This window comes from Schistocerca piceifrons, chromosome 1, assembly GCF_021461385.2.
Source record: "Schistocerca piceifrons isolate TAMUIC-IGC-003096 chromosome 1, iqSchPice1.1, whole genome shotgun sequence".
NCBI classification, from domain to species: domain Eukaryota; kingdom Metazoa; phylum Arthropoda; class Insecta; order Orthoptera; family Acrididae; genus Schistocerca; species Schistocerca piceifrons.
In genome coordinates this window covers 991,909,326-991,923,593 of record NC_060138.1, presented here as the reverse complement: position 1 = coordinate 991,923,593, position 14,268 = coordinate 991,909,326, and the positions used below count along the sequence as shown (strand labels likewise).

At 42.8% G+C, this 14,268-nt stretch overlaps 1 protein-coding gene and 1 non-coding gene across 2 annotated transcripts in view; one reads left to right on the top strand and one right to left on the bottom strand.

Annotated features, from left to right (window-relative positions):
* Positions 1 to 654: 654 nt before the first annotated feature.
* On the bottom strand, positions 655 to 729 carry Trnal-caa. Its single transcript has one exon. It is a non-coding gene; the product is annotated as a tRNA-Leu (tRNA).
* Positions 730 to 6,056: 5,327 nt separating this feature from the next.
* LOC124777019 (lachesin-like) overlaps positions 6,057 to 14,268 on the top strand; it is a 1,140,424-nt gene continuing 1,132,212 nt past the window's right edge. The window contains exon 1 of the mRNA XM_047252275.1: positions 6,057 to 6,186. Coding sequence (XP_047108231.1) covers positions 6,057 to 6,186 — 130 coding nt within the window. The remainder of the gene's footprint in view (positions 6,187 to 14,268) is intronic.

Sequence of the window (14,268 nt, the reverse complement as noted above, 5' to 3'; positions counted from 1 at the left end):
CTTGCCAAATACTGTCCAATTGGCGCGTTAGAGCGTCAGATTTCGAACTGGTTGGAGGGCTCCGCCCACGATGCTCCAAACATTCTCAGTTGGGAGATCCGACGACCATGCTGGCCAAGGTAGGGTTTCACAAGCAGTAGAAACTCTCGACGTGTGCGAGCGGACATTACCTTGTAGAAATGTAAGCGCAGAACGGCTTGCCATGAAGGGCAACAGAATGAGTGATAGAATCTCGTCGACCTACCGCTGTGCTCAAAGGATGACAACCAAAGAGGTCTTGCTGTGAAAAGAAATGGCACCCCAGACCACCACTTCTAGTTGTCGGACCGTATGGCGGGCGAGAGTCGGATTGATATACTATCACTGTCCTGTGTGTCTTCAGACAAGCCCTCGGCTAGGAATTTCATTGACTGGGGTAGAATTGTTTTTAGTGATGAGTGCCACGTCGTTCTGAGTTTCGATGACCAGCGAAGCGGTGGGATACCAACCTGTGACTGTCGCCCGCCGTACAGCCCGACACCAAGGAGTGCTGGTCTGCGATGCCATTTCATTTCATAGCAGGATCCCTTTGTTTCTCATCCGCAGTACCCTTACAGCACAGCAGTACATTGACGACATTCTACGTTTTGAAACTTCCTGGAAGATTAAAACTGTGTGCCCGACCGAGATTCGAACTCGGGACCTTTGCCTTTTGCGGGCAAGTGCTCTACCAACTGAGCTACCGAAGCACGACTCACGCCCGGTACTCACAGCCTCCGCAATATCCTTTCTTTCAGGAGTACTAGTTCTGCAAGGTTCCCAGGAGAGCTTCTGTAAAGTTTGGAAGGTGGGAGACGAGATACTGGCAGAAGTAAGGCTGTGAGTACCGGGCGTGACTCGTGCTTCGGTAGCTCAGTTGGTAGAGCACTTGCCCGCGAAAGGCAAAGGTCCCGAGTTCGAGTCTCGGTCGGGCACACAGTTTTAATCTGCCAGGAAGTTTCATATCAGCGCACACTCCGCTGCAGAGTGAAAATCTCATTCTGGAAACATCCCTCAGGCTGTGGCTAAGCCATGTCTCCGCAATATCCTTTCTTTCAGGAGTGCTACTTCTGCAAGGTTCGCAGGAGAGCTTCTGTAAAGTTTGGAAGGTGGGAGACGAGATACTGGCAGAAGTAAGGCTGTGAGTACCGGGCGTGAGTCGTGCTTCGGTAGCTCAGTTGGTAGAGCACTTGCCCGCGAAAGGCGAAGGTCCTGAGTTCGAGTCTCGGTCGGGCACACAGTTTTAATCTGCCAGGAAGTTTCATATCAGCGCACACTCCGCTGCAGAGTGAAAATCTCATTCTGGAAACATCCCCCAGGCTGTAGCTAAGCCATGTCTCCGCAATATCCTTTCTTTCAGGAGTGCTAGTTCTGCAAGGTTCGCAGGAGAGCTTCTGTAAAGTTTGGAAGGTGGGAGACGAGATACTGGCAGAAGTAAGGCTGTGAGTACCGGGCGTGAGTCGTGCTTCGGTAGCTCAGTTGGTAGAGCACTTGCCCGCGATAGGCAAAGGTCCTGAGTTCGAGTCTCGGTCGGGCACACAGTTTTAATCTGCCAGGAAGTTTCATATCAGCGCACACTCCGCTGCAGAGTGAAAATCTCATTCTGGAAACATCCCCCAGGCTGTAGCTAAGCCATGTCTCCGCAATATCCTTTCTTTCAGGAGTGCTAGTTCTGCAAGGTTCGCAGGAGAGCTTCTGTAAAGTTTGGAAGGTGGGAGACGAGATACTGGCAGAAGTAAGGCTGTGAGTACCGGGCGTGACTGGTGCTTCGGTAGCTCAGTTGGTAGAGCACTTGCCCGCGAAACGCAAAGGTCCCGAGTTCGAGTCTTGGTCGGGCACACAGTTTTAATCTGCCAGGAAGTTTCATATCAGCGCACACTCCGCTGCAGAGCTAAAATCTCATTCTGGAAACATCCCCTAGGCTGTGGCTAAGCCATGTCTCCGCAATATCCTTTCTTTCAGGAGTGCTAGTTCTGCAAGGTTCGCAGGAGAGCTTCTGTAAAGTTTGGAAGGTGGGAGACGAGATACTGGCAGAAGTAAGGCTGTGAGTACCGGGCGTGAGTCGTGCTTCGGTAGCTCAGTTGGTAGAGCACTTGCCCGCGAAAGGCAAAGGTCCCGAGTTCGAGTCTCGGTCGGGCACACAGTTTTAATCTGCCAGGAAGTTTCATATCAGCGCACACTCCGCTGCAGAGTGAAAATCTCATTCTGGAAACATCCCTCAGGCTGTGGCTAAGCCATGTCTCCGCAATATCCTTTCTTTCAGGAGTGCTAATTCTGCAAGGTTCGCAGGAGAGCTTCTGTAAAGTTTGGAAGGTGGGAGACGAGATACTGGCAGAAGTAAGGCTGTGAGTACCGGGCGTGAGTCGTGCTTCGGTAGCTCAGTTGGTAGAGCACTTGCCCGCGAAAGGCGAAGGTCCTGAGTTCGAGTCTCGGTCGGGCACACAGTTTTAATCTGCCAGGAAGTTTCATATCAGCGCACACTCCGCTGCAGAGCTAAAATCTCATTGTGGAAACATCCCCTAGGCTGTGGTTAAGCCATGTCTCCGCAATATCCTTTCTTTCAGGAGTGCTAGTTCTGCAAGGTTCGCAGGAGAGCTTCTGTAAAGTTTGGAAGGTGGGAGACGAGATACTGGCAGAAGTAAGGCTGTGAGTACCGGGCGTGAGTCGTGCTTCGGTAGCTCAGTTGGTAGAGCACTTGCCCGCGATAGGCAAAGGTCCTGAGTTCGAGTCTCGGTCCGGCACACAGTTTTAATCTGCCAGGAAGTTTCATATCAGCGCACACTCTGCTGCAGAGTGAAAATCTCATTCTGGATTCTACGTTTTGTTGCCATTCATGCCAAGCCATCATGGGCTTAAATTTCAGCAAGATAATACCCGCCCGCACTCAGCTTGAGTTTCTACTGCTCGTCTTCGTGCTTGCCCTACCTTGGCTAGCAAGGTCGCCGGATCTCTCCCCAACTGAGAAAGTGTGGAGCCTTACGGGGAGTGCCCTCCAACTAGCTCGGGATTTCGACGATCTGACACGCTAACTGGACAGAATTTGGGGCGAAATCCATCATAAGAACATCCAACAACTCTATCGACCAATGCCAAGCCGAATAACTGCTTACCTAAGGGCTGGGGACGAACCAATGCGTTACTGACTTCTTCGATTTGTGAAGCTAAATTGTAAGATTTTTCTGAAACTGAAATCATTTGTTTGTCTACAGATGTACATCACATATGCCGATTTCCGTCCCAAACGAATAATTCCTTCATGGTTCGTGGTTTTCCTTTGTCTTGGAGTGTAAATCACCATAAATCCACTCAAGTGCCAAATAAACTGGCACTTCTGCGTGCTCGCAGGGGCGGTACACGATATTAGGCAGGTGTACCAGTTTCTTTGGCTCTTCAGTGTACGAGGGTGAGTCAAATGAAAACCTTAAATTTGTAATAACAAACCGAAATTTCGCGGCGTTATCCTGTAAGTTAGTAAGTGTGCTACAAACAGCGTGCAGAATGGCCTGTAGGTGGCAGCATAGTGCAGATGCACAGATACCGTCGCAGTATCAGTAGAAAGAAGGACACCCCACTTGCGACTTGCACTAAAGAACAGCGTTCTGTTATTCGTTTTTTGCATAGTGAAGGTGTGAAACCTATTGAAATTCATCGACGAATGAAGGTTCAGTACGGTGATGCATGTTTGTCACACCAGCAAGTATACGAATGGAGTAGGAAGTTCGAAAATGGTGTGACTTCAGTGGAAGGTGCTCCTCGTCCAGGTCAAGCACAACGAGCTGTGACTCCACAGAACATTGCAGCAGTTGAAGCCATAGTGAAGGAAAACCGCCGAGTGACAATGAATGACATTGCAGCATGTTTACAGGTTAGTCATGGCTCAGCACACCACATTGTGCATAATGTGCTCCAGTTTCACAAACTGTCTGCTAGATGGCACGGCAGCTGACTCCTTATATGAGAGAACGACGTGTTGATGCTTGTGAAGAACTTCTTCGGCGCTTTGAACGAGAAGGTGACGGCTTCCTTGCAAGAATCGTTACTTGGGACGAAACCTGGGTTCACTTCCACCAACCGGAGACGAAGAGAGCGAGCCATTCCTCATCACCAAAGCCAAGGACGTTTTGAACAGAACCATCAGCAGGGAAGATTATGCTGATTCTCTTTTGGGACGAAAAAGACGTCATTTTGGAGCATTACATGCCTAGAGGGACCACTGTTACCAGTGCATCATACACAGATCTCCTAAAAAATCATCTGCGGCGTGCAATCAAATCAAAGAGACGTGGATTGCTGTCAGCAGGTGTCCTTTTGCAACATGACATTGCAAGGCCCCATACTGCCCTTACAACAGTTGCAACATTCACAGACCTGCATTTTGAGTGTCTTCCTCATTGACCATACTCACCAGACGTTGTCCCACGTGATTTCCATATGTTTGGACCAATCAAAGAAGCAATGGGAGGAAAGAAGTTCCGTTCTGATGAAGAGGTACGCCACACCGTGCATGAGTGGTTGCGCGGACTACCAAAAGAATTTTTTTCTAAAGGAATTTATGCACTTTGTAAGCGCTGGAGGACTTGCATTGAGCGTGTGGGAGTTTATGTTGAAAAGTGATACAGCTTTGTACCACTTCTGCACAATAAATAATTGTTATTGTTGTGGTCTTCAGTCCTGAGACTGGTTTGATGCAGCTCTCCATGCTACTCTATCCTGTGCAAGCTTCTTCATCTCCCAGTACCTACTGCAACCTACATCCTTCTGAATCTGCTTAGTGTATTCATCTCTCGGACTCCCTCTACCATTTTTACCCTCCACGCTGCCCTCCAATACTAAATTGGTGATCCCTTGATGCCTCAGAACACGTCCTACCAACCGATCCCTTCTTCTAGTCAAGTAGTGCCGCAAACTCCTCTTCTCCCCAATTCTATTCAATACCTCCTCATTAGTTATGTGATCTACCCATCTAATCTTCAGCGTTCTTCTGTAGCACCACATTTCAAAAGCTTCTATTCTCTTCTTGTCCAAACTAGGTATAGTCCATGTTTCACTTCCATACATGGCTACACTCCATACAAATACTTTCAGAAACGACTTCCTGACACTTAAATCTATACTCGATGTTAACAAATTTCTCTCCTTCAGAAACGCTTTTCTTGCCATTGCCAGTCTGCATTTTATATCCTCTCTACTTCGACCATCATCAGTTATTTTGCTCCCCAAATAGCAAAACTCCTTTACTACTTCAGGTGTCTCATTTCCTAATCTAATTCCCTCAGCATCACCCGATTTAATTCGACTACATTCCATTATCCTCGTTTTGCTTTTTTTGATGTTCATCTTATATCCTCCTTTCAAGACATTGTCCATTCCGTTCAACTGCTCTTCCAAGTCCTTTGCTGTCTCTGATAGAATTACGCTCGAAGTTTTTACTTCTTCTCCATGGATTTTAATACCTACTCCGAAGTTTCCTTTTGTTTCCTTCACTGCTTGCTCAATATACAGATTGAACAACATCGGGGAGAGGCTACAACCCTGTCTTACTCCCTTCCCAACCACTGCTTCCCTTTCATGTCCCTCGACTCTTATAACTGCCATCTGGTTTCTGTACAAATTGTAAATAGCCTTTCGCTCCCTGTATTTTACCCCTGCCACCTTCAGAATTTGAAGGAGAGTATTCCAATCAACATTGTCAAAAGTTTTCTCTAAGTCTATTTTATTTTATTTAAAAAAATTAAGGTTTTCATTTGACTCACCCTCGTATTAAACCAATCTTTTCGCGCAACTCAGCCACAACTGGTGTCGTCCCCGCACAGCGCCTGTTTCCTTCGTCTGTATTTACGTGGATCACCTGCGCAGCTCTCGACGGGAGCAGGTGGTGTCGCGGGAGGGGGTTTGCGCGCGCGCGCGCGCGCCTGCCAGCCGCCGCGGGGGGCGTCGGCGTCGGCGCCGGCTGCTCCGGCTCGGCGTGGCGTCGCCGCAGTTGTCTGTTGCGTGTGGCGCGCGGCGGACAGCCGCCGAGAGATGCGGCCTGCTGCGACATGGGCGCCAACACACTGCCCGCTCGCCGACGCTCCGCGCCGCTGCACCTTGCGCGTCCGCTGCCGCTGCTGTTGCCGCTCGCGCTGCTGCTGCTGGTCGTCCAGCCCGCCGCTTCCCACCACAGAGCAGGTGCGCAAACCGGCCTCTCTCACCACCTTCTTTTTTCCCGCGTCGTCTCCGCAACTTCGAATATTCGCTGAAGAAAAATAATAAAACGCTAATTTTAAATTTACGGTATCTCTTCCGGACGCTGGTGGATATCGCAACTGTAGTATTAATAAGGTAGGGTGATCGGATTTCTAAAATGAGAATGTGGAATACAAATTAAAAGTTGAAATGAATCGATATTTTGTGGACACTTTTATTAATACTCTCTCCATAGTACATTAGTGTTAAACTAGTTGGTTTATGCGACAACTACACAGACCATCGTACACTTTTGTTAAAATTCGCAATAAAAATGCATCATAATCTCTTGCATTACTGAGCGAGTAAATATTATATAGTTTTATTAATGCCACACGTAAACATATTACTTTAACATTACGAGGACTTTAACTAAGGCAGAAAATGATTATAGGTTAATATTTTAAACATAACTGCACAACAGCAACGGTTTCACGTAATAAAATTATAAACAGCCTACCAGTTGCAATGGATAAAGGAATTCTTTACCTAGGTTTCGACAAATATAAATTTCTCTTCTTCAGAAGGTAGCAATTTTACATTAGTAAGGACTAATGCACCATCGCCGTTTTTACAATTGTCGGCATAGATCCATGTGTCAAAAATAAAATATAGCCCTAGAATTAGGGTTTGTCACGTAAATATAAAATAGCTCATGGATCTTGCCGACTCGATTGTGAGCTATTTTATATTTACGTGACAAACCCTAATTCTAGGACTATATTTTATTTTTGACACATGGACCTATGCCGACAATTGTAAAAATGGTGATGGTACGTTAGTCCTTACTAATGTAAAATTGCTACCTTCTGAAGATGACAAATTTATATTTGTCGAAACCTAGGTAAAGAATTTCTTTATCCATTGCAACTGATCGGCTGTTTATAAGTTATAGGTTACTTAATTTCACTCTCAATTGGTCTGTAAGTTTCTCCGTGGATAATTTCTTAAAAATTCTTTTTTGTCATATTTTGCAGAAGAATGTATGCCATTCTAGAGTTTAATGTTCTCAAACGGGATTTTATAAAAATCAACACATGAAATATCCTGGAAATGAATCTTTGTTATAACTATTTCCTTAACGGCTGCGACACTAAACCTCTTTTTTTCGTTAGTTCGTTAGTCATGCGTGACGAGACCACTCTTTCTGCAGCAGCATTTGTGCAAAGTATAGCTAGCAAAAACGCATTAATGAGCTGCAAATTCCTGCAGCAGTTATCGTGAGACAAGGAAGTTGAAAATCGTAGACTTCGCTCAGTTTGATTTCTTTATTCTTTGGGCATGTCCTCATTTGTTCTCCATTTGATTATACTACATTTTATTTAAACACACACTTTTTCAAAATATACGGGATGGTTAGGGAAAAACGACGCAATATACGTCCCGTATGCCTTTGTCGGGACAGCGGGACACTGAAGTTAAATAAGGAACGATCCCGCATAATACGGGACTCCGGGCCACTCTATAATGAGCTATTACGCTAGCAGAAACAGCAGCCACTCGCGATTTATATTTTTCCACAAGTGAGTCTTTCAAATCGCTCCAGGTCTTTATTCAAGTGGTGGTTGTTTACAAACACCAGCTGGTGAACAATGTGCGGCTCTTGTGTAGTGTCATCACGTCTGTGAACACAATTTACAGGAAATATTCTAATGTACTATCATCGTGAGATATGAATCATTATCGTAACATCTAAAAAAAACTAAAAATTTATGTACCAAATAAATAGTTTTTAGACAGACTTAATGTTCACTTACGAGCCGGCCGAAGTGGCCGTGCGGTTAAAGGCGCTGCAGTCTGGAACCGTAAGACCGCTACGGTCGCAGGTTCGAATCCTGCCTCGGGCATGGATGTTTGTGATGTCCTTAGGTTAATTAGGTTTAACTAGTTCTAAGTTCTAGGGGACTAATGACCTCAGCAGTTGAGTCCCATAGTGCTCAGAGCCATTTGAACCATTTTGTTCACTTACGCTTTTAACGTTTAAATTTAAACTGACTTCAGAATGTACTACACAAAATGCCGGGACGAATGTTACGCTTGATAATTAAAAATAGTTCTTGAAATGATATTTACTATGAATTTGCATGTTAGATGTCCTTTTAGAAAGTCTAACGCGGTTTCATTCCGTCAGTGAATTTTATAACACTTTGGTCCTGTGAAGTTTACTAAACGTGAAGGTATAGCTGTTATATGGTACTTAGTTTCACATATAGAACGTTTATTCATGACCATAGTTTATGACTAGAAAAATAGCGTAATTCGTGTCAGTTCTTCGTTTCAAGGGTCACAGAATACCTGGCATTTTGAAACGCTCTTATCAACTAGTTTGTTGTGCCTGTTTTTGTACGCCGTAATTCAACGAGAAAGCGAATTACTGCTTTGTGACGTATCTGTTAAGTGTGGCATGATATCTATAGATCACCACTGCAGGAGGTGACACACATCCTTTGCTACACTCGTTCTCTCAACCATTATGATTATTCCTCTTAAGCTTTTATGTTTAAATGTAAAATGGCAGCACCGTAAGGACATTATTTATGATGAAAAGTGTTCGAACGTTAGTGGATAAAATTGCATGAATCACGTGTAAAAAGCAAACGAAAAGAAAATGAACTACTTCATATGGTTCCTCAGATACTGGAGTAGCAAAATCAGATTGACAACAACTCTTAACGAAGATACTGGAGGATAAAGTATCTAATGTGAAACGTTACAGGTACCGGTAAGCAGGAAAATATAGTATTGCTTCTGAGCTATGTATTACATACCGTGAGTGGAAAAAATATAGAAATCATGATTGCTAGACGTGTAACGAAGAATAACTACAGATGAAACCTCACTGTACGATGACATAGGGGAATCAGGTAGTGTTTGCTACAAGCTGATTTAGACTTTAAATGGCTCTCGCCGAGGCAGTTGGATTATTAGTCAAAAATATTGTTGATCCACTCATGTTTAAACTTACGCGTTTATAACACAATATTACATACGGTAAAGCAAACATTGGTCATTCAGCATTGCAAACGATAAATTTATAAATTGTTCCAGTTTAGTACAGTGAAGTAGCAAAACAATTAATTTAAATATTCCTTTTTTCATTATATACGTAACTGAACGCTACGATTTTGACATCGTGTCATCTTGAGTCGTTATTATCACAATAACTGCAGTTTATATCTAAATTTATGCTCTTTAAAAAATCTTATTCCTCCCCCTACATGAACTTTTCGATCCTCTCAACGTTTACATTCGTGTGTTGGGTATTTAAAAATGTTTTTGAGAACGGATTGCAGTACATTCCTCGAGTTTCTTCGTGAAGAGTGCTTATGTCAGACGACATTTACCAAAATAAGCACAATATAATGCATATGGAAGAGTAATTTGTGGATGGAATTTACGAAAGTATGCACCTGCTCACTTGCATCGATATTGTCACAACTACCGCATTTTTTAATCTATACAGGGTGTCCCAGGAGAAGTGAACAATATTGAGGGGCGTGACAGGACCGGTGATTCGAAGCATATAAGTCTAGTGAGCGTGGGCTCTAAAATGCAATGAGCTCTTCTTCATCGTGGACATTGTGAAAAAAATTTCTTCTACTGCAATCTCTCTGCTTTCCACATTTCGATAGATGGTAGTGCGGATCAAATGAAGGAAAAATAACATTCAGTAAACATGGATTCTAAAGTCCATACCTGAAGAGCTATGAGCACTTGTTCATCTTCGTTGCTGTGAACTACATCTATTCTACTGAACAAGTGCTCACAATCCTTAAGGTATGCATTTTAGAGCCTATTTAACTAGGCAGTTTTGCTTCGGATGATTGTTCTTGTCATGTCACTGAATACTGACCATTCTTCCTGAGACACCCTGTGTAAATGTTATTTTCAGCACCGCCAAAACTCTTAATGTTGATCTATAGGTCCTTAAAAGGATACGAGAAGATTCCCGAATACAAATCTTATGAGGATCATATTAAAGTGACTCGAAAGCTGGCCCGTGGAAAAACATTAGTTCATACTTGGGGGAAAATAATTTCATGACATTCGATAAAAATACTTGCAGGTGATCCTTGAACTGTATAATTGCTCTGAATTTAAATGTCTGCATACATGTGTCTTTTGAAGATAATTTTTGAAGGAATATCGTCATGCCTCCTACCAAAGTTTTCAGATATCACCACCATAAATACTATCACGACGTTAATAAGATCATCATTATCATCAACAACAACATAATATATCATCAGTTGGATATAAAGCAAGATTTCATGCATAAATCGTGGCTGATTGTGGTATCCTATTTGAAGTTTAAGTCACATTTGTAGCGTTTAGCTACGTGTATAATGAAACAAAATAGGAATATGTTTCATCAGTAGTTTTGGTAAATACAAACACTTTACAAACGTATAGTTTTAAATGCTGAATTAAAATATTTTCTTTAGCATATGTAATACCGTTATAAACTTGTAAGTTTCTACATCAATGGACTAAAAATATTTTTGAATGACTATTAATCCAACTGCCTCGGCAGGAGCTGGTGAGTCTGAATCAGCTTGTAACAGATATCTTCCTAATCCCACTATGTCGTCATGTAATGAGGTAACAGTTATATATATATACTCTTCGTTATATGTCTCCCTATGATTATTTCTTTTTCTTCCTTCTTCACTCACGATGCCTAATCCATAGCTGAGAAGGAATATTACATTTTACTACTAACCAGTACCTATAAGGTCTCTAATTAGATACTTTATCCGCTCATATCTTCGTTAACAGTTGTTGTCAATCTGATTTCGCTACTATGTTATCTGAGAAACCACATGAAGTAACTCATTTTCTTTTCGTTTGTTTCTTATATCTGAGACACGCAGTTTTAGCCCCTAGACTTTGAACAGTTTTCATCATAAATGATATCCTTACGTTGCTGTCATCTTACAGGAAAGATAAGAATGCTTGACAAAATGAGTGTAGTAAAAAAAATCTGTGTTACCTCCTGCAGTGGTAATCTGTAGGTATCGTGCCACAGCTAACAGATATGTCACAAACTAATATGCTTTCTCGCTGAATTACAGCGTACAAAAAGAGGCTCATGTAACAGGTTGATAACAGCGGTTCAAAATGATAGGCATTCTGTGACGCGTGAAACGACAAACTGACGCGAGTTACGCTTTTTTTCTGTTTGTAAACTCTGGCTATGAATAAACGTTCTATATGTCAAACTGGGTAGTATATAACAGATATGCTTTTGCGTTAATGTAATGTTCGCAGGACGAAAACGTTATGAAACGTTATAAAATGATCGACCGCAAGCAAGCGCTTTTCACTGACAGGATAAAACCACGTTAGACTTTCTAAAAGGACGTTTGACATGTTGGCAACTTCACAATAAATCTCATATCATGAATAATCTTCAGTTATCAAGCGTAACATTTATCACCACACTTTGTGCAGTATATACAGATATATATTTCAGTTTCGTGGAATAAAAAAAATAGTTCAAATGGCTCTGAGCATTATGGGACTTAACTTCTGAGGTCATCAGTCCCCTAGAACTTAGAATTACTTAAACCTAACTAACGTAAGGACATTACACACATCCATGCCCGAGGCAGGATTCGAACCTGCGACCGTAGCGGTCGCGCGGTTCCAGACTGTAGCGCCTAGAACCCCTCGGCCACACCGGCCGGCTTCGCGGAATAATGAGATTTGAAATTATAATTACAATACTAAACAATTAAGATATTATAACATCAATTTAACATAAACAGCTCTGACCAAAGAGTTACACTCCTTACTTTATGATTTCAAAGAATTTTTGGAATCTTATGATTGGTTATTATGTGAATGTGAGGCTGCTCGCTTATTATTCCAGCATGTAACTAATGACAGAATTCTGCTGTAACCAATTATATCCGGGCACAAAAAACAATGCTACACACACAGTACTGAAATAAATACTTTCGAAAGATGACAAGCATAATGAACTAAAGGTACTGAAAATTAGGTCTCGTAATTTCTTGTGAAACGGCGATCGGTTACGATTACTTAATATAATAATATGTAGACTCAGGTAGCCGATATTAAATGGTCGTCTCTAGTTGAGCTTCTAAGGCTGACAGACACACAGAAGGAAGGAGGATTAAAAGTTGACATCGCTTCTTACCTCGTGATAATTCTGAGGCTTCGATGCAGCGAATACACCCACACGACTGGGAAAAAGCACAGGCTGTTCCCGTATACGAGAAAGGCAAAAGAACGTATATGCAAAATTATAGATCAATATCCTTCTTTGGTCTGCTGCAGGAAGAGAATGTTCTAACCTAGGGAGAGGAGAACCTCTGTCGACAAATTAACAAGGATTTAGAATACACTTGGAAGGAGAGACAGCATTGGTCGTATTTTTTTGTTTTATTAACCGCAAAATCGATTTTCGGTCACTTAGTGACCATCCTCAGTGCTGTAATATACAATTTAAATTGGTAAGCACTGGTGTCAAAAAGCTTAGAGCGATCACATAAAGTCAAAGGAAGGAAGATTAAAAGCTGACATCGCTTCTTATCGCTTCTTACCTCGTGATAATTCTGAGGCTTCGACGCAGCGATTACACCCACACGACTGGGAAAAAAATGGTTCAAATGGCTCTGAGCACTATGGGACTTAACATCTGAGGTCATCAGTCCCCTAGAACTTAGAACTACTTAAAACTAACTAACCTAAGGACATCACACATATCCACGCCTGAGGCAGGATTCGAACCTGCGACCGTAACGACTGGGAAAAAGCACAGGCTGCTCCCGTATACAAGAAGGGCAAAAGAACGTATCTGCAAAATTATGTGATCGCTCTAAGCTTGTTGACACCAGTGCCTACCAATTTAAATTGTATATTACAGCACTGAGGATGGTCACTAAGTGACCGAAAATCGATTTTGCGGTTAATAAAACAAAAAAAAAAAAAAAAAAATACGACCAATGCTGTCTCTCCTTCCAAGTATATCCATTATCTGGTCAAGGTGCACAGGACACTCCATGGAGTCGCCAATCAAAGATTTAGAAATTAGCGTTCATGATAAACGCAGATCGCCGCTATCGCATGGGATACCCTACGAACCAGGGATGCAGACTAACAGACTTGAGATTGAGAAGCTTTTGTCCACGAATCAGCATGGTTTTAGGAAGCATCGCTTGTGCTAAACTCATCTTTCCCTTTTCTCACATGATATACTGCGAAATATGGATGAAGGGCAACAGGAGGATGCCGTATTTCAAGATTTCCGGCAGGCACTGGACACTGTGCCCCACTGCAGCTGTTAATGAAAGTATGAGAATATGGAATAAGTTCACAGATATGTGGGTGGCTCGAGGATTTCTTACGTAATAGAACCCATCATGTTGTCCTCGACGACGAGTGTTCATCAAAGACAAGGGTATCGTTAAGAGTGGCCCAGGGAAGTGCGGTAGGACCGCTGTTGTTCTCTTCATACATAAATCATTTGGAGGACAGGGTGGGTGGCAATTTTCGCTCGTTTGCTGCTGATGCTGTGGTGTACGGTAAGGTGTCGAAGCTGAGTGACTGTAGGAAGATACAAGACGATTTAGACCAAATTTCTAGTTGGTGTGATGAATGGCAGCTAACTGTAAATGTGGAAAAATGTAGGTTAATGCGGAAGAGTAGGAAGAACAAACCTGTTGCGTTCGGATGCAGTATTACTAGTGTCTTACTTTACACAATCAAGTCATTTAAATATCTGGGCGTACGTTGCAAAGCGATATGAATTGGAACGAGCATGTAAGAACTGTGACAGAGAAGGCAAGTGGTCGACTTCAGTTTATTGGGAGGATTTTAGAAAAGATTTCACCTGCAAAGGAGACCGCGTGTAGGCAGCTGGTGTGACATATTTTTGAGTACTGTTAGAGTGATTGTGATCCGTACCAGGTCGAATTGAAGGAAGACATTGAAGCAATTCAGAGGCGGGCTTCTAGATTTGTTACCCGTAGGTTCGAACAACACGTAAGTGTTAAC